This window comes from Amblyraja radiata, chromosome 17, assembly GCF_010909765.2.
Source record: "Amblyraja radiata isolate CabotCenter1 chromosome 17, sAmbRad1.1.pri, whole genome shotgun sequence".
Lineage (NCBI taxonomy): Eukaryota > Metazoa > Chordata > Chondrichthyes > Rajiformes > Rajidae > Amblyraja > Amblyraja radiata.
In genome coordinates, this window is record NC_045972.1 from 46,155,969 (window position 1) to 46,179,644 (window position 23,676).

The 23,676-nt window shown below is 45.9% G+C and overlaps 1 protein-coding gene across 11 annotated transcripts in view; it reads left to right on the forward strand.

Annotated features, from left to right (window-relative positions):
• znf423 (zinc finger protein 423) overlaps window positions 1-23,676 on the forward strand; it is a 360,940-nt gene that overhangs the window by 301,398 nt on the left and 35,866 nt on the right. For all 11 annotated transcript variants that reach the window (XM_033036375.1, XM_033036372.1, XM_033036374.1 and 8 more), the window contains 2 exons: window positions 10,811-10,942; window positions 19,924-20,039. In XM_033036375.1, the coding sequence (XP_032892266.1) occupies window positions 10,811-10,942; window positions 19,924-20,039 (248 nt within the window). The remainder of the gene's footprint in view (window positions 1-10,810; window positions 10,943-19,923; window positions 20,040-23,676) is intronic.

The window sequence follows — 23,676 nt, forward strand, 5'->3', positions numbered from 1 at the left end:
GGCGGGACTGTCATATGCTGAGAGAATGGAGCAGCTGGGCTTGTACACTCTGGAGTTTAGAAGGATGAGAGGATATCTCATTGCAACATATAAGATTGTTAAGGGCTTGGACACGCTAGAGGCAGAAACATGGTCCCGATGTTGGGGGAGTCCAGAACCAGGGGCCACAGTTTAAGAATAAGAAGTAAGCAATTTAGAATGGAGGCGCGGAAACACTTTTTCTCACAGAGAGTGGTGAGTCTGTGGAATTCTCTGCCTCAGAGGGCGGTGGAGGCCGGTTCACTGGATGCTTTCAAGAGAGAGCTAGATAGGGCTCTTAAAAATAGTGGAGTCAGGGGATATGGGGAGAAGGCAGGAACGGGGTACTGATTGGGGATGATCAGCCATGATCACATTGAATGGCGGTGCTGGCTCCAAGGGCCGAATGGCCTCCTCCTGCACCTATTGTCTATTGTCTACTGCCCTACACACGAGAGACAATTTTATCGAAGCCAATTAACCTACAAACCCGCACGTCTTTGGGATGTGGGAAGAATCCTGAGCACCCGTGAGGAAACCCGCTCGGTCACAGGGAGAACGTGCAAACTCCACACATACAATCCATAGGCATGTCTTTAGTTTGTACTGCCTCAGGGCTTGTTTCCCATCCATATCTTCACCAACTTGGAGATTGCTTACGGCAACAAGTCCTCAAGGCGATTTGGTTTCCAACGGGAACGGTGACGGTCGCACCACACATCTCTGCTCTAGTCCCTGCGGACTTCTGCACCTATTGTCTATTGTCTAAAGCCGGATAACTCAGCGGGACAGGCAGCATCTCTGGAGAGAAGGAATGGGTGACGCTTCCGGTCGAGTCCCTTCTTCAGACCGAAACGTCACCCATTCCTTCTCTTCAGAGATGCTGCCTGTCCCGCTGAGTTACTCCGGATTTTTGTGTGGATCCCCAGTTACTTTAGGAACGTGTCAAAGCCAAATTATGTATCGTCGCTGCTAAAAATTAAAAGATGACCCACAATGCTTCTGAAGCCACACAGGGACAGTCTCATCAGGCAACTGAACCATCCCACCAACAACCAGAGAGCAGTCCTGAACCTTCCATCTACCATTGGAGACCCTCAGACTATTAATACTCGGACGTTACCGGACTTCACCCTTGCAGTAAACGTTATTCCCTTGATCATGTATCTGTACACTGTGGACGGCTCGATTGTAATTATGTGTAGTGTTTCTGCTGACTGGTTAGCACGTGACAAAAAAGCTTTTCACCGTACCTCGGTACACGTGACAATAAACTAACCTGAACTAAACTAACCTCGTTGTCTACTGGTGCCAGAAGTGGGTCTGCTATCATTCATTACAGTCGGCCCACTCTTCTAAATCTTTATTTCAACAGTAGCATTTCTTACACTATTTTGTTTATCCTGTAGCTGTACACTGTGGAAGACTCGATTGTAATCATATATAGTCCTTTAGCTGGGGTACACAAAAATGCTGGAGAAACTCAGCGGGTGCAGCTGACTGAATAGTCTTTTAGCTGACTGGATAGTATGAAATACAACAGCTTTTCACTGTACCTCGGTGCACGTGACAATAATGAACCACATAGAAAATAGCTACAGGAGTAGGCCATTCGGCCCTTCGAGCCAACACCGCCATTCAATGTGATCATGGCTGATCATCCAAAAATTAGTATCTCACGTTCCTTCTTTCTCCCCACATCCCTTGAGTCCGTTAATTAGGCCATTCGGCCCATCAAGTCTACTCCACCATTCAGTCATGGCTGATCTATCACTCCCTCCGAAACCCCATTCTCCTGCCTTCCCCCCCATAACCCCTGAGAGATGAGAAAGCTGCCTGTTTCCAATCAATAGGAAATGCTACATTTCTACAAAATCCATAAAAGATTGTCAATGGCTTTGAAACATAAAAAATAGGTGCAGGTGTAGGCCATTCGGCCCCTTGAGCCACCATTCAACATGATCATGGCTGTTCATCCAAATTCAGTACCCCGTTCCTGCTTTTTCCCCATATCTCTTGATTCCGTTAGCCCCAAGAGCTAGATTTAACTTTCTTGAAAACATCCAGTGAACCGCCTTCTGTGGCAGAGAATTCCACACATTCACAACTCTCTGGGTGTAAAAGACTTTCCTCATCTCTGTCCTAAATGGCCGACCACTTATTCTTAAACTGTGACCCCCTGGTTCTGGACTCCCCCAACATTGGGAACATGTTTCCTGCATTTACATTTAGCCTGTCCAATCCTTTAAGATTGTTTTTGTTTCTATACGATATCCTCTCATCCTTCTAAATTCCAGTTCCAATTATAAAATCCTTTCTAAATTCCATTGATATAATCACCAACACCCTTAGAAAGCAGTATTGCTGCATTAAGCACTGCGTTGAATTGCATTAGTTGGCAGTAAGTTGTACCTTATTTGAGCGGCCAGCATCAAGTATACTTATGAACATCTGTATGTACATCTGTATGATTTCAGCACTGTGATTATTGATATTCACTGCCAGTCAAACACACTGCCACTAAAACTTATGTGTAGAGTCTCATATCTAAAAGTTGTACAAAGATGTACTAAAAAAAATTCTAATACCCTGTCCCACGGAGCGAGCTCATTCCAAGAGCTCTCACAAGTTTAAAAAAAAATCAAACTTGTGGTAAGCACGGAGAATGAACGTAGCGGGTACGTCGGAGCTCGGGGACGTCTCTTAGCGCTAATGGCAGGTACTCGGGAAGACTCGGGAAGATTTTTCAACATGATGCAAAATGTCCACGAGAGCCCCAAGTACCGACGAGCGGCCATTACCGTAAATCTCCGAGATCGAATCAGGGCAAACTCGGGAGAACTCATGGAATGAACTCGTACCGTGGGACAGGGCTTTAAGATTATACATTTTCTAAGATAAATTACTAAAATAATTTCTAATATGAAATACGTTCTTTCATTTTTTTAAAGTGCACAAATGCTCGCTTGCCAAAGCAGCCAATTTTACACTCATTTTTAAGTTCTTTAAATATAAGATAACAAGGAAGGAACTGCAGATGCTGGTTTACACTGAAGATAGACACAAAATGCTGGAGTAACAGCGGGACAGGCAGCATCTCTGGGGAGAAGCAATGGGTGACATTATGGGTCGAGACCCTTCTTCCGATCCAACCGGAAATGTCACCCCATTTCTTCTCTCCAAAGATGCTCTCTGTCCCGCTGAGTTACTCCAGCATTTGGTGTCTATAAGATAACAGGATCTACACACCATTAAGTATGGAAAAAAAATCACAGTAGCTCCTCATAGCTGAAATCAAAGTGATTTGGATGTATCCAATCTTTCAGACATAATATTTAGTATTGTTTAGTTTAGAGATACAGCATGGAAACTAGGCTCGTTAACTAGTTCTGAGTTATCCCACTTTCCCCTCCACTATGTACACATAGGTGGGTGGGGGGGGATTTACAGGGTCCCTTTAATCTACAAACACGCATGTATTTGGTATGTGGGAGGAAATTGGAACCCTCACAGTGAAAGGGAGAACGTGCAAACTCCACGCAGGCAGCACACAAAGTCAGGATCGAATGCGGTTTTGTTTTTTTTGTTGTAGTTTTAGAGTTACAGCGAGGCAACAGGCCTTTCAGCCCACCGGGTCCATGCCGAGCAGCGAGCACCCGTACACTAGTTCTATCCTACGCACACTAGGGATGGTTTGCAGAAACCAATTAACCTACAAACCTGCACGTCTTTGGTGTGTCAGTCAGTGGATAAATGTGAGGTTATCCATTTTGGTGGCAAAAACAGGAAAGCAGACTATTATCTAAATGGTGGACGACTAGGAAAAGGGGAGATGCAGCGAGACCTGGGTGTCATGGTACACCAGTCATTGAAAGTGGGCATGCAGGTGCAGCAGGCAGTGAAGAAAGCGAATGGTATGTTAGCTTTCATAGCAAAAGGATTTGAGTATAGGAGCAGGGAGGTTCTACTGCAGTTGTACAGGGTCTTGGTGAGACCACACCTGGAGTATTGTGTACAGTTTTGGTCTCCAAATCTGAGGAAGGACATTATTGCCATAGAGGGAGTGCAGAGAAGGTTCACCAGACTGATTCCTGGGATGTCAGGACTGTCTTATGAAGAAAGACTGGATAGACTTGGTTTATACTCTCTAGAATTTAGGAGATTGAGAGGGGATCTTATAGAAACTTACAAAATTCTTAAGGGGTTGGACAGGCTAGATGCAGGAAGATTGCTCCCGATGTTGGGGAAGTCCAGGACAAGGGGTCACAGCTTAAGGATAAGGGGGAAATCCTTTAAAACCGAGATGAGAAGAACTTTTTTCACACAGAGAGTGGTGAATCTCTGGAACTCCCTGCCACAGAGGGTAATCGAGGCCAGTTCATTGGCTATATTTAAGAGGGAGTTAGATGTGGCCCTTGTGGCTAAGGGGATCAGAGGGTATGGAGAGAAGGCAGGTACGGGATACTGAGTTGGATGATCAGCCATGATCATATTGAATGGCGGTGCAGGCTCGAAGGGCCGAATGGCCTACTCCTGCACCTAATTTCTATGTTTCTATGTCAGTCAGTCAATTTTATTTCTATAGCACATTTAAAAACAACTCTCGTTGACCAAAGTGCAGGTACTAACATGCTACATACAGTGGTACACAGCTCTAACAATACATATATAAATACATACATACAGCGCTCCCTCAGAGGACCTCAAGAAACACTTGTGAGTAGAAATAGGTTTTAAGTCTAGACTTAAAGGAGTCGATGGAGGGGGCAGTTCTAATGAGGAGAGGGATGCTGTTCCACAGTCTAGGTGCTGCAACCGCAAAAGCACGGTCGCCCCTGAGCTTAAACCTGGACCGCGGGATAGTCAATAGCCCCAAGTCGGCCGACCTGAGGCACCTGGAGGTAGAATGGTGGGTTAGAAGATTTTTGATATATGGGGAGGGGGGGTGGGGGGGAGCCACTTAAGGGCTTTGTGTACATATAGGAGGAACCTGGAGCACCCGGAGAAAACCCACGCGGTCACAGGGAGAACGTGCAAACTCCGTACAGACAGCGCCCGTAGTCAGCATCGATCTGGGTCTCTGGTGCTGTGAGGCAGCAACTCTACCGCTGCGCCACCGTGGTTTGTGAATGATATGAGCTCCATAGCTAACAAACCCTCACCTGATGCTCACAGCTGTAACAAAATATCTAGGAAGGAACTGCAGATGCCGGTTTACACCGAAGATAGACACAAAATGCTGGAGTAACTCAGCGGGACAGGCAGCATCTCTGGAGAGAGGGAATGGGTGACAATTCTGGTTGAGACCCTTCTTCAGACGAAATGTATAGGTGCAAGCCAACCACTGTTTGCGTCCCGTTAATTACACTCACTCAAATGTACTGCAGTCACTCCGCCTTTAATTTAAGTGGTTTTTGGGGATTTGAGAATCACCTCGGTGGTTTTAATGCTCTGTGATTTGTGCGCTACATCACATCAATAAATGGAACGAGAGCATGAATATTAAAAAGGATCTCGACTTTCTCATTAAAACTGGGGGGAAAAAAACAGAAGAAGTCTGGCTATCACAGAGCTGTTAGCATGCACTAACTAATACCATTAGTGTCTTTGTTAGTGGAGGGTGTGTGTGTGCGCATTGGTCACAAGTAGCAAGGTCACCCCTGCTGTACTGGGTGAAGGCTCTCTCCCTCACTCTCTCTCTCTCTCTGCTGGCGATCTCCCGTCTCTCTCTCTCTCTCCCTGGCACTATCTTTCTTTCCCTCCCTCTCCTGAGGTGCAGATGGCCACATTTGCAGGTTAACTGGAACAGCTGGAGGCACATTATTAGTTCCCTGCTGCGAACTCATATTTGCTTAGATTTTTTTTTTTTAACTGCACAGTAATTTATGACTTTCTGCCACTGCTTGTAGCTGGTGCAGGCAGAGCGGTTCGAAATTCACTTGCGTCCGTTAAAACGCCGAGAAGAAGGATGCGATTGTCTTTTTAATCAATTAATCGATGATTATTGTTCATAGAGTTATCGCAGCTTTGAAATGTAAACAACACGAACTGTAGCAGACACCATTACCTCAGGGGATTCGAGACAATATTTATACTGGTGCACTCATCTGCACTGGCAGTTTCTAAGGAGTGCAATAGTAGACCATAACTGCCTTGAGTGAGAAGTCAGCAGACAGACTGTTTATTCCACTCCAGTTAATGTCTAGAACCACAATAGATAATTCCAAAATGTGCCATAAATGTCCATCAATAAGTAAAAGCCTTTGCTTAAAAATCCGCACCAGAAAAGATTTTGGGCTCACACTGTAACTTTCTACACATAATGCTTATAATATCCTGTTTCGATCCTCAGGGTTAGAATAAAACGAAAGCTTTTATAATTTTAATTCAATACTAACAACACTAACTCCCTTAAGTACACTTTGTATGTTAAATTAACAATGAAAACACAAATATTTATTTTCTGCATTATTGCCTATGCTGAAGCAGAAATTCATTGAGCTAAAGAAAAGTACTTCATGAATATACAAACCGTTTAGAGGAATGTGGTATTTTATACATCATCTTGTTTATATTCTATTTCCTTCTCTGTTGAGGAAGTTTATCTCATTAAGTAATGCCCTGTATTTAAGAGAGGATGTGTTTTTAGTTTAGTTTAGACATGCAGCGTGGAAACAGGCCCTTCGGCCCACTGAGTCCGTGCCGACCAGCGATCACCCCGTACACTAGCACCATCCTACACACGAGGGACAATTTACAATTTTTACCAATTAGCCTGTTAATCTACAAACCTGTACGTCATTGGAGTGTGGGAGGAAACCAGAGCACCCAGGGAAAACCCATGCGGTCACAGAGGGAACGTACAAACTCCGTACAGACAGCACCCGTAGTCAGGATCGAATTGAGGTCTCTGGCGCAGTGAGGCATCAACTCTACCGCTGCGCCACCCATGTTTTATCCAGTTACATTTAAATGTAGCTATCTGATGTTACTCTGTGCAAAATATATGGACACATTTGGCTGACATCATTTAAAACTTGAAATACCAATGTGTTGGCTTGAAATGATGGACTTGGGTTTGAGTTCCTAATCTTCTTAGAATTGATAACAATTGTCCATGTTTAAACGCCATTCCAAGAATAAGGTCCTGAACTTACAGCACTGATTTTGACATGGAGTCATACAGCATGGAAAGAGGCCCTTCGGCCCAACACGCCCATGCCGACCAACATGCCCCATCTGCGCTGGTCACATCTGCCTGTGTTTTGCTGCATTAATGTCCTATCCATGTACCTATCTAAATGTTTCTTAAACGTTGTGATAGTCCCTGCCTCAACTACCACCTCTGGCAGCTCGTTCCATATATCCACTGCCCTATGTTTAAAAAATTTGCCCCTCAAGTTCCTATGAAATCTTTCCCTCATCACCTCCAAAGAGGTACAGGTTTGTGGGTTAATTAGCTTGGTAAATGTAAAAATTGTCCCTAGTGGGTATAGGATGGTGTTAATGTGCGGGGATCGCTGGTCGGCGCGAACCCGGTGGGCCGAAGGGCCTGTTTCTGCGCCGTATCTCTAAACTAAACTAAACTAAAGGGCCTGTCCCATTTAGGCGATTTTTTAGGAGATTAGGCTGTCGCCGGGGTGTCGCCTGTATGGTCTTGAGTAGTTTCCTCAGTCGCCCAAAGAGTTGTAGCGTCTTTCTGGTTGCCGCTGGATTTTCAACATGCTCAAAATTTTTCGGTGAAAGTGGGTTGACTTCTCCTGACGTAGGTGCTGTCGAAGTTGTCGCCGGTGCTGGCTTTGGTGAATTCCAATGGCGACTACCTACGTCATCCGGCGACAGGTACCGGCGACTGAATTGCCTTCAGTTGTCGCCGGCAGGGTCGTAGTTTGGACGTAAGTTGACTTTGGTTGTTGCCTGTGTGTTCGTAGGTGGACGTCCTAATGGGTCGCCAGTTGTCGGTAGCTTGCCGTAGCTTGACTAGGTGGTAGGTTGTTGTGGACATTGCGTAGACATTGTCGTAGTGGGATCCAGTCGCCGTTTTTTCGGTGACCTGCTACGACTAAGACAGTCGCCTAAAAAATTGCCTCACTGGGACAGGCGATTAACGTACTCTGTGTAAAAGGCACTGTGCATCTACCCGATCTATTCCTCTCATAGTCTTATACACCTCTATATCACCCTTCATCCTCCTGTGCTCCAAGGAATAAAGTCCTAGCCTGCTTTGTATTGTATTGTGTTGTATTCAAATTTATTGTCATTGTCTCAGTTAGAGACAACGAAATGAATTTCCCTTCCAGGCAGTATCATAAAAATAAATAAATAAACAATAATAAATAATAAAACATATTAAAAATAAAATAGAATTTAAAAAAAAAGCACAAACACTGAAAGTCCACGACACAACATAACACAGTGGCACCAAGGTGAGGAAGGCACCATAGTCCAGCCAGCCTCCCCTCCGTTCTTCCCAGATGTTCACTCGTGGTCGAGGCCTTCCTAGCACCCGCAGTCGCCACCCCGGGTGGCCCGACGCCCAGGCCCCCACGCCGGGCTGATGGAACGCCGACGCCGAACCCCGACGGCGAACATCCTCCTCCTCAGCGGCCCGGACCTCCTGATCAGCCGCCATGCAAACCACCAGCCTGCTCAACCTCACTATCTAATTACAATATGTGACCAAAACTATGGGCCTGGATGGTTTGACCATTGGAGCCTTCCACCTTTTCTTTATACATCTATATATCTATGAATAATTGGAATACAATCTTTAGACTTTATAAATACAGCGTAGAAACAGGCCCTTCGGCCCAGCGAGTCCATGCAAACCACCAATCACTCCGTACACCCACATGCTAGGAACAATTTACAATTTTACCGAAGCTAAATGAACCTACAAACTTGTACGTCTCTGGAGTGTGGGTTAGGGTTGGGGTTTATCACCTGCGGGCTGCAAAAGTTGCTCTTCAGGTTTCTATTAAATCTTTCCCCTCTCATCTTAAACAGAGAGAGAGAGAGAGAGAGATAGAAAATAGTTCTCTCTAATCTGTTTTTTTTAAATTAAAATTTAATTTATTTTCGTTTATTATTGTCACATGCAGTGAAATGCTTTTGTTTGAGTGCTATCCAGTCAAAGAAAAGACCATATACACGAATACATTCAAGCCGTCCACATTTCATTAATAGACACAAAAAGCTGGAGTAACTCAGCGGGACAGGCAACATCTTCTCTCCAGAGATGCTGCCTGTCCCGCTGAGATACTACAGCTTTTTGCGTCCATCTTCAGTTTAAACCAGCATCTGCAGTTCCTTCCTACACACATTTAATGAATCTCTGACTATTGGAGGGTATGCCAAGCTATTGTGTCACACAAATAGAGCCTAATTGAGTCAGAAGACACAAAAATCTGGAGTAATTCAATGGGTCAGACAGCATCTTCGGAGAAAAAGAGTAGGTGATGTTTCGGGTTGAGACCTTTGTTCAGACTGAGAGTCAGGGGAAAGGGAATATATCTATATCTCTATATACCTATATTTCTCCCCTGACTCTCCGTCTGAAGAACGGTCTCGACCCAAAACATCACCTATTCCTTTTCTCCAGAGATGCTGCCTGTCCCGCTGAGTTACTCCAGCGTTTTGTGTCCATCTCCGTTTAAACCAGCATCTGCAGTTCCTTCCTTGTTATCTTATATTTAATGACCAACTTGGAAATGAGCGTAAAATTGACTGCTTTGGCAAGCGAGCATTTGTGCCTTTCCTTCATTGAAATGTAATATGATGATTTACCATCAAATGTTTTCACTGGCAACGCTTCTCGCTGTACCTCGGGACACGGGACAATAAACGATCGCCGCCTGTAGGGTGCGCCATAAACGTTAAAGGCAGAGACTATCAACATGTGGTGGCTCAGGCTTTGCCTCACACCGCTTCGAAAAGCACGGGATTGGTGCTATCGAAAACATCTGTGGTGAATGCGACTAATCCTGGTTTGGTGACAGGCAGTTACCCAGACACAGCGGGGTCCTAATCTGCTGTCGTCAAAGCCGATAGCAAGTGAGAAATCTGTCGGCTCCAAATGCTCATCTTCAGCTGCCAGAGTTATCCCACACCTTGCAGTGTAGTACCGGGCACAATGCAATTGTGGTTTTGGGTTTAGGCACATGTTGATTATACATTCAGCAAGTGATTGCTTTCGCAGCTTTCCATATTGCATGCAGGTGCACAATACATTTTGTCCGTAGCCAGGCTGCCTATCGAGGACATCATATGTTCACGGGTAAAATAAACACACACACGCTTGCGCAGAGGTAACGTTGCTGCCTACAGTGAATACAGTGCCGGAGACCCGGGTTCGATCCCAACTACGGGTGCTGTCTGTAGGGAGTTTGTACGTTCTCCCCGTGACCCGTGTGGGTTTTTTCTTCGAGATCTTCGTTTTCCCCCCACGCTCCAAAGACGTACAGGTTTGTCGGTTAACTAGCTTGGTGTAAATGTAAAATTGTCCCTAGTGTGTGTCGGGTAGTGTTAGTGTGCGGGGATCGCTGGTCGGTGCGGACTCGGTGGGCCGAAGGGCCTGTTTCCGCGCTGTGTCTCTAAACTAAAGGTGACGTTTCGGGTCGGGATCCTTTCTTCAGACCGATGAAAGATTGTCCATGTTTTTTATTGTGAGTGACTTTGCTTAGTTTGCATTTTGCCAGGGTTGGATTAACAGACCGTTAGCTGTGCACATTGACAACTCCCCTCCTGCTGTGCCTTTCTTCTAACTGATTGTTGTATTATTTGAACTTTACAGAGGAAGGAATCAATCATGAATGCAAACTGTGTAATCAGATGTTTGACTCGCCGGCAAAGCTCCTATGTCACCTGATCGAACACAGTTTCGAAGGAATGGGAGGTACTTTCAAATGCCCAGTATGTTTCACAGGTAAGCTGAACCTAATTGAATCTATATTAACCAATACCACCTTTGTACCGGAGGCTTGCATCGTTAAATGTGATGATGGCTCATGGAATTTTGTTTCAATCCGAAAATATTTGAGGAATGTGTAGGAAGGAACTGCAGATGCTTATTTACACCGAAGATAGACACAAAATGCTGGAATAACTCAACGGGACAGGCAGCGTCTCTGGAGAGTAGGAATGGGTGTAGTTTTCAAAGATAGACGCAAATTGCTGGAGTAACTCAGCATCCATGGGGAGAGGGAATGGGTAACGTTTCTGTACGAGCCCCTTCTCCAAATATTTGAAGAAATTGCATGTCGAAGTGGGGAGGTCATGTTGCAGTTGTATAAGACGTTGGTGAAGCTGCATTTAGAGTATTGTGTTCAGTTCCGGGCACCATGTTATAGGAAAGATGTTGTCAAGTTGAAAAGGGTGCAGAGAAGATTTACACGGATGTTGCCTGGGCTCGAGGGTCTGAGCTATAGGGTGAGGTTGAGCAGGCTGGGATTCCTTGGAGCGCAGGAGGATGAGGGGTGATCGTATAGAGTTGTATAAAAATAATGAGAGGACAAAGAGTGGTGGGTGTTTGGGTGTATGGAATGAGCTGCCGGAGGAGATAGTTGAGCATCTATGGAGCAAAGGAAATAGGTAACGTTTCGGGCCGAAACCCTTCCTCAGACTGAGGAAGGGTTTCGTCCCGAAACGTTACCTATTTCCTTCGCTCACTAGATGCTGCTGCACCCGCTGAGTTTCTCCAGCATTTTTGTGTACCTGCCAGAGGAGGTAGTTGAGTTGGGTAATGTAACAACATTTAAAGAATAGACAATAGACAATAGGTGCAGGAGTAGGCCATTCGGCCCTTTGAACCAGCACCGCCATTCAATGTGATCATGGCTGATCATCCCCAATCAGTACCCCGTTCCTGCCTTCTCCCCATATCTGACTCCGCTATCTTTAAGAGCCCTATCTAGCTCTCTCTTGAAAGTATCCAGAGAACTGGCCTCTAGTGCCCTCTGAGGCATTTGGATAGGTCCATGGATAGGAAAGGTTTAGAAGGATATCGGCCAAACACAGGTGGGACTAGGCACATGGAGCACCTTAGTCGGCATGGACAAGTTGGGCCGAAGGGCCTGTTTCCGTGCTTTATGACTCCATGTGTCACTTTATCCAACACTGCATTCTGTTGGTATATTCTGACGATACCTTTCCACAGAATCATCACAAAATGTGGAAGAATTTTTCCGCTGGGAATTTAAATGCACAAATCTTTGGAAACTAAAGCACAGATCCAGAAGTAATCAGAAACGCCTATGGAATGTTGGCCTTTATCCCACGGGAATGTAGTTAAGGAAGGGGGGGAAGTTGTGTTTCACTTGGTCAGTTCCTCGGTGAGATCGGCTTTGGATTCTGCGCTGAGCCGAGGGAATTGGCAACGAGCTGTATATCTTTGCTGATATTCTCGTGAGCATAGAAGATGGAGGGGTGACCTGATTAAGGCGTTTGAAGTTTCACCAGGATTCACAAGGTAGGATTCAGAGAAACAATTTGCTCCTCTGGCTTACGTTCAAAAACAATTGAGCAATTTCAAAAATAGACCCATGTAGGAGGAAGGCAGGAAGAGCGCGTCCATTGAAACCCGTGTTTTCTTTCCCCCAAGCAGTTGTGAATACTGAGATAATTGGTGGTTTCCGGACGGAGTTTGATAGATTTTTTATCTGGTGAGGGCAAGGAAAAAATGGGAGCAAATGCAAGAACACAAAGAGTTCAGGTACAGATTAGTGATGATGTAAGTGTTTGACAACAGGTTGGAGGGACAAACATTCACAAAACCAATGTGGTCAAAGTCTTGTGTAAAAAGGAACTGCAGATGCTGGGTTAAACCGAAGATAGACACAAAATGCCGGAGTAACTCAGCGGGACAGGCAGCAACTCTGGAGAGAAGGAATGGGTGCTCACAAGGGCACAGACACTAAATAAAATCATACAGGTTCACAAGTTATCGGAGTAGAATTAGGCCATTCGGCCCATCGAGTCCACTCAATCAATCATGGCTGATCTCTGCCCCCTAATCCCATTCTCCTGCCTTCTCCCCATAACCCTTGACACCCATTCCGTGTATCTCTGCCTTAAAAATATCCACAGACGTGGCCTCCACAGCCCCCGGTGGCAATGAGTTCCACAGATTAACTACCCTCTGACTAAAGAAGTTCCTCCTCACCTCCTTTCTAAAAGAGCGAAGTGGTGAGTATATCGAACAAGTCTGTTTCTGAAAGGCCTTATCAGTGCGCATAGAGAAACACTCTGAGAAAACCCAAAGTGTTTCAAAGATTCAGAAGCACCTGCAGCATTTTTATCTTCTCATGACACAATGGTTACTTGTGGAGTTGAGATAAATCATCGTCGATCAATGTCTCCGAAACCTTCCATCTTTGTCTTTCCCCAGAGTTGACTTTAACCTTACGTTTCCTGTTGTTTTGTAAATCTCTCCCCCATATATCTAACAAATAGATACCAAAGATGTCAATGTCCCTGTAGGGATAATTGATGGTATCTACTTCAAAAAGGCCTTTGTTTTCTTTTTTCGGTATTTCGCTTGGGTAGTTTACACCCCAGCGGTATGAACATTGACTTCTCTAATTTCAGGTAGTCCTTGCTTTCTCCCTCCATCCCCTCCCCTTCCCAGCTCTGCCACAGCCCACTGTCTCCGCCTCTTCCTTTCTTCTTCCCGCCCCCCCCCCCCCGACATCAGTCTCACCCGAAACGTCGCCTATTCCTTCTCTCCATCGATGCTGCCTCACCCGCTGAGTCTCTCCAGCATTTTTTGTCTACTTTTGATTTTTCCAGCATCTGCAGTTCCTTCTTAAATATTTTTAAAAAAGGCTGTTTGTTAACTTTTGGGAGACTTGTTGCTAAACACAGTGACAAAGACCAGCTGTGATCGCAAGGTTGCAAAGGATGAGAACCTAGACAGAACTGCGAACATCTGTCCCCCCCACCATCAATAGATAAGGAAGCCTGTTTTTCAGCAGTATATTAGTTTTAGTTATTTTTATTAAGCTGTGCTGTGAACGATAAATACACTGACAGATTTATTTATTAGCGTCCTAATGTTGGCCATTTTTCCCATCGTGCTTTCCCAGTGTGTAGCCGCTAGGGTTAACCAGATTATAATCTACTCATCTTCCTTATCGTTTTCAAAATTCCCGACATGTTCCTGTCATCGGGAAACATGTTCCCGATATTGGGGGAGTCCAGAACCAGGGGCCACAGTTTAAGAATAAGGAGTAAGCCATTTAGAACGGAGACGAGGAAACACTTTCTCACACAGAGAGTGGTGAGTCTGTGGAATTCTCTGCCTCAGATGGCGGTGGAGGCAGGTTCTCTGCATGCTTTCAAGAGAGAGCTAGATAGGCCTCTTAAAGATAGCGGAAGCAGGGGATATGGGGGAAAGGCAGGAACGGGGTACTGATTGGGGATCATCAGCCATGATCACGTTGAATGGCGGTGCTGGCTCGAGGGGCCGAATGGCCTACTCCTGCACCTATTGTCTATTGTCTAAAGGGTGCAGAGGCAGGGCAGAGGCTGGGTACCCCCTAGAGAAGCACTGGCCTCCTGACAATGCAGACCGTATCCACCATCTAAAAGGCATGCCAGGATTGTAATGGAATGCTTGCCCTAATGAGTGTAACCCCAGCAATGCGCCCATAAGCTCCACGCTATGTGGAGTAAAGTACTTACTTGAAGATCGACACAAAATGTTAGAGTAACTCAGCGGGACAGGCAGCGTCTCCGGAGAGAAGGGATGGGTGACGTTCCGGGTCGAGACCCTTCTTCAGACTTGTCAGGGACAAGGGAAACGAGAGATATAGACGGCGATGTAGACAGATAAAGAACAATGAATGAAAGATATGCAAAAAAAGTTAAGATGGTAAAGGAAACAGGCCATTGTTAGCTGTTTGTTGGGTGAAAATGAGAAGCTGGTGCGACTTGGGTAGGGGGAGGGAATGCCGGGGTTACTTGATGTTAGAGAAGCCAATATTCACACCACTGGGCTGTTAGCTGCCCGAACGAAATATGAGACGCTGTTCCTCCAGTTTGCGTTTAGCCTCACTCTGACAATGGAGGAGGCCTAGGACTGAAAGGTCAGCGTGGGAATGGGAAGGGGGAATTCAAGTGTTCAGCAACAAGGAGATCAGGTAGGTTCAGGCGGGCTGAGGGAAGGTGTCCTGCGCTGGCACCCTACATGTTTGTTCCCTCATTGCGTGCCATATACTAAATACACTGCAGTTACTCGCCCAGCCGACCACCACTACAATTCCAACTCCACCACCAATCATCACATTTTTTTGTACAAGATCATGGGAGGAACAGATAGGGCAGACACACAGAGTCTTTTACCCAGAGTAGGGGAATCGAGAACTCGAGGATGTAGGTTTAAAGTTGGGGTGGAGAGGGAGAATTAATAGGAGCCCGAGGGGTAACTTTTTCACACAAAGGGTGGTGGTGGTGTATGGAACGAGCTGCCGGAGGCGGTAGTTGAGGCTGGGACTATTACAATGTTTAAGAATCGGACTGTAAACGCCTATCTCACCAGGGACTAACTCTACTGAACGTTTTTCCTTCCATTATTTATTATGTAAAAGAATATGTGTGTTATGATTGTGTTTATAGTTTGTTTGGTTGTTTGTCTTTTGCACAAAAGTCCGCGAGCATTGCCACTTTAATTTCACTGCACATCTCGTATGTGTATGTGAGAAATAAACTTGACTTGAAACAGACAGGTACATGGATAGACAAAAATGCTGGAGAAACTCAGCGGGTGCAGCAGCATCTATGGAGCGAAGGAAATAGGCAACGTTTCGTCCCGAAACCCTTCGGGTTTCGACCCGAAACGTTGCCTATTTCCTTTGGGTTTCGTCCCGAAACGTTGCCTATTTCCTTCGCTCCATATATGCCGCTGCACCCGCTGAGTTTCTCCAGCATTTTTGTCTGCCTTCGATTTTCCAGCATCTGCAGTTCCTTCTTAAACAGGTACATGGATAGGACAGGTTTGGAGGGATATGGGCCAAACGCAGGCGGTGTAGATGGGACAAGTTGGTCGGCGTGGGCAAGTTGGGCCGAATGGCCTGTTTCCCTGCTTGTGTGACTCTGACCTCCAACACCAAAAAGGGCAAAGGCAGTAGGCTCTCGTCCAAGTGGCGCCCGTATTGAGTTGAGTATTGCGTGCAGTTCTGGTCACCCCATTACTGGAAGGAAGAGGAGGCTAACCAGCCAGCAGAAAGACAATACATGATTACCATCGAGCGGTCCACTGTGTACAGATACATGATAAAGTGAATAACATGAATAACGTTGAGTGGTTTGGTGGGGTCTCAGATAATGCACTCTTCATCAGATATTAACTTCAGGAAACATTAAAACCTTTCAGAACTATTACGTTCTTAATATTTTTTGTGGAACAGTTGCACTTTTCTTCCAAACATAATAGTCAGATTTCAATAGACAATAGGTGCAGGAGTGGCCATTCGGCCCTTCGAGCCTGACTTTTGGCTGGAATAGAGTCCTTTGCAGGCCACAGATGTAATTGTTGACCGGCTGTGAGAGAGGGTTACGTCGATGCTGAGCCACTATCAAGGGTTTAAATTGCTGCTGTTGATTTTTAATTAATGTTTAATTTTGCTGCTTTTGGACGAGGTTTGAGTACTCCAAAATAATGCAAAGAATGTGATCTCATTTAACGCCTGCCCTTGCTTTTCAGACAGTAACTTATCTATCTTAGTTTCGTGCAGGGATACGACGTGGAAACAGGCCCTTCGGCCTACCGAGTCCGCGCCGACCAGCGATCCCCGCACACTAACACTATCCTACACAGATTAGGGGCAATTTACAATTAACCTACAAACCAATTAACCTACAAACCTGCACGTCTTTGGAGTGTGGGAGGAAACCGGAGATCCCGGAGAAAACCCACGCAGGTCACGGGGAGAACGTACAAACTCCGTACAGACAGCACCCGAGGTCAGGATCGAACCTGGATCTCTGGCGCTGTAATAAGGCAGCAACTCTATTCCTGCGCCATCGTGCCGTTTTGGAAAGACGAACGTCAGAGTTCAGCTTTGCATTCCCTGCAAACTTTAGCTGTATTCTGCTCATGATTTGCAGATCATTTTTGAGGGGGTTTTCAGCATTCATTGCCTTATTACACGAGTTCACAATTAAAGTTTGATATAACTGGCATCGTCACTTGGGATGTTACACATCTGCATTTGGGGGGGAAATAGATTGTGAAGCAAATGCAAGAAAAGTCCCGTTGTTATTACAGCTGTAGTTTGAATTTCAAAGGAGGAAGTGGGGAGCTTGGTTTAATTGGATCACTGGAAATTGGACAATGTACCATTGTGTGTGCTCAGTAGATGATTGCAACTTCTGAAAACTAAAGCACTGGACTGGGGCGGCATGGTGGCGCAGCGGTAGAGTTGCTGCCTTACAGCGCCAGAGTTCGATCCTGACCACGCGTGCTGCCTGTACGGAGTGTGTACGTTCTCCCTGTGACCCGCGTGGGCTTTCTCCGGCCGCCCCGGTTTCCTCCCACACTCCAAAGACGTACAGGTTTGTAGGTTAGATTGCCATTGGTAAAATTGTAACTTGTCCCCCGTGCGTGTGGGATAGTGTTAGTGTGCGGGCCATCGTGGTCGGTGTGGGCCGAAGGGCCTGTTTCCGCACTGTATCTCTAAAGTCTAAAGTAATGTCTCAAGTCACAGTATTCAGTAAGAGATTCTGCGGGTTGTTATAATAATTGATTCCCCTAATGCATTTGCACCCATTCTGGCATAAATGTGTATAAATGTTAATATACAGCTGTTGACCTCCATATTTAAGTTATATTAACCTACTGAGACCGCTCCAAGTTGGCAGTTTTGCCCTGGGGGTGTTAGTACAGTGTGGTCAAATTCACAACATTTCATGAAATTGTCACATTATTCTGTGCATCATGTCAGCCTATCCTCACACACACACGGGGTTGCCTCTCCACCTCGATTATCGGCATCTTTGGGCCGGCACGCTGGCGCAGCGGTAGTGTTGCTGCCTTACAGCGCCAGAGACCCGGCTCCCATCCTGATCACGGGCGCTGTCCGTACGGAGTTTGCTCGTTTTCCCCGTGGGTTTTCCCCCTATTGCTCCCGTTTCCTCCCACGCTCCAAACACGCGCAGGTTTGTTCACATGTTCACAAGTGATAGGAGCAGAATTAGGCCATTGAGCCCATCGAGTCCACTCCGCTATTCAATCGCGGCTGATCTATCTCTCTCCCTCCCAACCCCATTTTCCCGCCTTCTCCCCATAACCCCTGACACCCGTACTAATCACAAATCTATCTATCTCTGCCATAAAAATATCCACCGACCTGGCCTCCACAGCCGTCTGTGGCAAAGAATTCCACAGATTCACCACCCTCTGACTGAAGAAATTCCTAGGTAGACAAAAATGCTGGAGAAACTCAGCGGGTGAGGCAGCTTCTATGGAGCGAAGGAATAGGTGACGTTTCCGATCATTCAGTAACACAAAAGTAGACATAAATGCTGGAAAAACTCAGTGGGTGAGGCAGCATCTATGGAGCGAAGGAATAGGTGACGTTTCGGGTTGAGACCCAGAAGTGTCTCGACCCGAAACGTTACCTAATCCTTCACTCCATAGATGCTGCCCCACCCACTGAGTTTTTCCAGTCTGAAGAAGGGTCTCGTGAAGTGTGGCAGCATCTATAGAGCAAAGGAATAGGTAACGTTTCGAGTCGAGAACCTTCCGGGTCTCGACCCGAAACGTCACCTATTCCTTCGCTCCATAGATGCTGCCTCACCCGCTGAGTTTCGGGTCGAGACCCTTCTTCAGACTGATTCCCCCTCATCTCCTTCCTAAAGGGAGGCCCTTTAAATTCTATGACCTCTATGGCTATGACCTCTAGTCCTAGATTCTTATTTCCCACTCAACCCCATTCTCCTGCCTTGGTCTCCGTAACTATGATCATAGAAACATAGAAAATAGGTGCAGGAGTAGGCCATTCAGCCCTTCGAGCCTGCACCGCCATTCAATATGATCATGGCTGATCATCCAACTCAGTATCCTGTACCTGCCTGATCCCTTTAGCCGCAAGGGCCACATCTAACTCCCTCTTAAATATATCTACAATTATCTCCATAATTACCAAACTTTGAAACAAAAACTGGCCTCGTATATGTTGCAGTATTTAGTTATTATAATTGATGTGGAATCAATTAATGATGATTCAATATGCTGGAAAATCTCAGTGGGTGAGGCAGCATCTATGAAGCGAAGGAATAGGTAACGTTTCAGGTCGAGGAGGAGGTTGTTGAGGCAGGGACTATTGCAACGTTTAAGAAACAGACAGGTACATGGATAGTGTTTAAGAAGGAACTGCAGATGCTGGAAAATGGATAGGTACATGGATAGGACAGGTTTGGAGGGATATGGGCCAAACGCAGGCAGTGTAGATGGGACAAGTTGGTCGGTGTGGGCAAGTTGTTTCCCTGCTGTGTGATTCTGACCTCCAACACCAAAAAGGACAAAGGCAGTAGGTTCTCGTCCAAGTGGCGCGCATGTTCGGCACGGACTAGAAGGGCCGAGATGGCCTGTTTCCGTGCTGTAATTGTTATATGTATAGTGTGGGGCAATTAACCAGCGCACATGCCTGCCTGGGTAGACTAAAGCGAGCGGCAGTATACAAGATGTTATAAATAAGTGAAACTATTGTCTTGGAACGTTCAATTATTAATATCGTCTACATAGCGAATTAAATTTAGTGAAACACAAAAAAAAAATGATTTATTGATAAATATCACAAGGTCTGTGGGGGATTTGGCTCAGTGTGGTAATAATAGACTCTCAGCTGTGGGACCCGCAGCAACTTTCTACAGCAGATGCAACCTCTGATCACTTGCCATTCTTTCCAGTCTTCGTGCAGGCGAACAAATTGCAGCAGCACATCTTTGCAGTCCACGGGCAAGAGGATAAGATCTACGACTGTTCGCAGTGTCCGCAGAAATTCTTCTTTCAGACCGAACTTCAGGTACGTTCTAGAGAGATACGCGGGGGGGGGGGGGGGGGGTTTCCACGGTTTCGTCCGCGTCATTGTTTTTGATTTTTTTTTAAATAAAATGAAAATGAACAACTGCTCCTCGCCCTACGATGGGGCTACGCTCCGATATAAAAAGCCATCGTCAATCGCAAATATCGTGCTTCGAAAACGCATTCGATACAGTTTGATCACGTGAGCGGATGTGAGCACCATCGTACAGTCGAGATATCGTACGTCGAAGCATCGTAAATCGGGGAGCATCTGTATAATGAAAAACAAAACACAGTTGAATTAATAATAGACAATAGGTGCAGGAGTAGGCCATTCGGCCCTTCGAGCCATTCAATGTGATCATGGCTGATCGTCCCCAATCAGTACCCCGTTCCTGTCTTCTCCACATATTCCCTGACTCCGCTATTTTTAAGAGCCCGATCTAGCTCTCTCTTGAAAGTATCCAGAGAACCGGCCACCACCACTGAGGCAGAGAATTCCACAGACTCACAACTCTCTGTGTGGGAAAAAAAGTAAATTAGTTACTTGTTCTTGTTCAATGCCGGCAAAAGGCTGATTCCATGGACTTCTAAATCGGGTCAAAAATAATATCACGACTTGTTAGTGGATCCGTATAATTATTTTTGATTATTTACACCGGATAATGAAAAAATAAATCACTATTGAATTAATCAGAGGAACTTAGTTACTTGTTCATGTTTAATGCCAGCAAAAGGCTGATTCTAGGGACTTCTGTGTTGCGTTAAAAAGAAAATCGCGATTGTTGGTTTGTTTAATGCTTATAGTTACCCTTGTTTACTGTGAAGTGTTTAATATTTTGTGTTGGTTGCATTTTGTTCAGCTTTAAATCTAACTTTTTAAAACTCTGGTGTAGGAAGGAACTGCAGATGCTGGTTTACGACGGAGATAGACACATAAAAGGTGGAGGAACTCAGCGGGACAGGCAGCATCTCTGGAGAGAAGGAATAGGTGACGTTTCAGGTCGAGACCCACCTTCAGACTGAGAGTCAGGGGAAAGGGAAACGAGAGATATAGACGGCAATATGGAGAGATGTAGAACAAATGAATGAAAGATATGCAAAAAGTAACGGTGAACAAGGAAAGGTGGAGCCCACAATGGTCCATTGTTGGCTGTGGGCTAGGTGATAACGAGTTATACAGACAGTGAAACTCAACAGGGCAACAGTGAAACTAGTACCAGTTCTATCTCTCTACATCACCGTCTATATCTCTCGTTTCTCTTTCCCCTGACTCTCTGTCTGAAGAAGGGTCTCGACCCCAAACATCACTGTTTAGCGCGCAACAAAAGCTTTTCACATGTGACAATAAGCTAAACTAAACTGAAACCCATCCGTTCTCTGTAGAGATGCTGCCTGACGCCTCTGAGTTTAGTTTAGAGATACAGCGCGGAAACAGCCCCTTACGGCCCCCAGGGTCCACGCAGACCAGCGATCCCCGCACATTAACACCATCTTGCACCCACTAGGGACAATTTTTACATTTACCAAGCCAATTAACCCACAAACCTGAACGTCTGTGGAGTGTGGGAGGAAACCGAAGATCTAGGAGAAAACCCATGCAGATCACGGTGAGAATGTACAAACTCCATACAGACAGCACCCGTAGTCAGGATCGAACCCGGGACTCCGGCGCTGCATTCGCTGTAAGGCAGTAACTCTACCGCTGCGCCACCGTGACTGGAGTTACTCCAGCGTTTTGTGTCTTATCTTCTTTTAAAACTCAGGGCTTCACATCTCCGCGCTTGCTATCTGTGTAGACTTCGTCCATTTTGATCAAGTCTCTTAAATGCGGCAGTTCTTGCATTTCTCCTCTTTAAAAAAAGATGGTGGAGTTGGAAGTTTGGGGATGAAAGTTTTGTCATCAACCTGGGTTTAGTGGAAACAAATAAGGACGAATGACTTGGGTAGTGATGCGATGGGACGCGATACCAGAGCAACTAAAAGATCCTGACAGCCCTTTCAGGTGAAGCAGAGGTTCACTTGCACCTCCTCCAACCTCATCTACTGTATCCATTGGTTCTGGTGTGGACTCCTTTATATCGGCGATACCAAGTGCAGACTGAGCGATCGCTGAACACCCACGCACAGTCCGCCTTGGCCTACGCCATCTCCCAGTTGCCGGACATTCCCCCACTGACCTTTCTGTCCTGGGCCTCCTCCATTGTCAGAGTGAGGCCCAGCGCAAATTTGAGGAACACCACCTCATATTTCGCTAGGGCAGCTTACACCCCAGCGGTATGAACATTGACTTCTCTGACTTCAAGTTGCGTTCCCTCTCTCTCTCGCCGTCCCTCCCCCATCCCAGACATCCTGCCGGTTTCACTGTTCACATCACATTCTTATCACCTTGTCCGCAGCCAACAACGGACCATTGTGGGCTCCACCTTTCCTGGCTCATTGCTGCCGGCCCTGATTGATTCTGTATCACTTCATGCCTCTAGTCTCCCGCTCCCCTGACTCTCAGTCTGAAGAAGGGTCTCGACCAGAAACGTCACCCATTCCTTCTCTCCAGAGATGCTGCCCGTCCCGCTGAGTTACTTCAGCATTTTGTGTCTATTTTTGAATGAAAGATTCGGCAGTGTATTTTGACCGGTAACACTGCGTATCGTGTGGTGATGATCAGATGGTGGTTTGTATTGATTCAGATTGACTCAGTATAATGAAAACATTTTCTGTGACCCCAATTGCTTTACTAACTGGATCAGTTCCAGTATACTCATCTTTGGTACTAAGATTAGCTATGCTGCCTTGCTTGCTCTATTCAGAGCAGTCCATCTCCATTGTTTAAAAAGAATGTTCTCTGCACAAGCTCAGTTGATGGACTTCGACTAGAACATAAAATATAGAACACTACAGAACACAGAGAGTGGTGAGTCTGTGGAATTCTCTGCCTCAGAGGGCGGTGGAGGCAGGTTCTCTGGATACTTTCAAGAGAGAGCTAGATAGGGCTCTTAAAGATAGCGGAGTCAGGGGATATGGGGGGAAAGCAGGAACGGGGTACTGATTGGGGATGATCAGCCATGATCACATTGAATGGCGGTGCTGGCTTGAAGGGCTGGATGGCCAACTCCTGCACCTATTGTCTAAGTAAGTAAGTCAGTTTATTGGCCAAGTATTCACATACAAGGAATTTGCCTTGGTGCTCCGCCCACAAGTAGCAACATGACATACAGTGACAGTTACAAATGACACAGAAAACACTAAACAATGATAATAAGACATTAATGATAAAACACCATTGATCAAGCATGTGAACCAACAAAAATACCAGATCAAAGGGAGGCTACAGATTTTTGGCTGTTGAGTAGAGCAACTAGTCGTGGATAAAAACTGTTTTTATTGTCTATTGTCTATAGAACAGGAGCAGGCCCTTCGGCCCATAATGTCTGTGCCAGAGATATTATCTGTCTGCACATAATTCATACCCCTCCATTCCCTGCATATCCATGTGCTTGTCCAAAAGGTCTCTTGAATGCCACTATTGTATCTGCCTCCACCACCACCCCTAGCTGCACGTTGCAGGTACTCGCCAACCACAGTGTGAGAAACTTCGCCTCACATCCACGTGAGAAGGGATGGGTTGAATCTGGGATCTG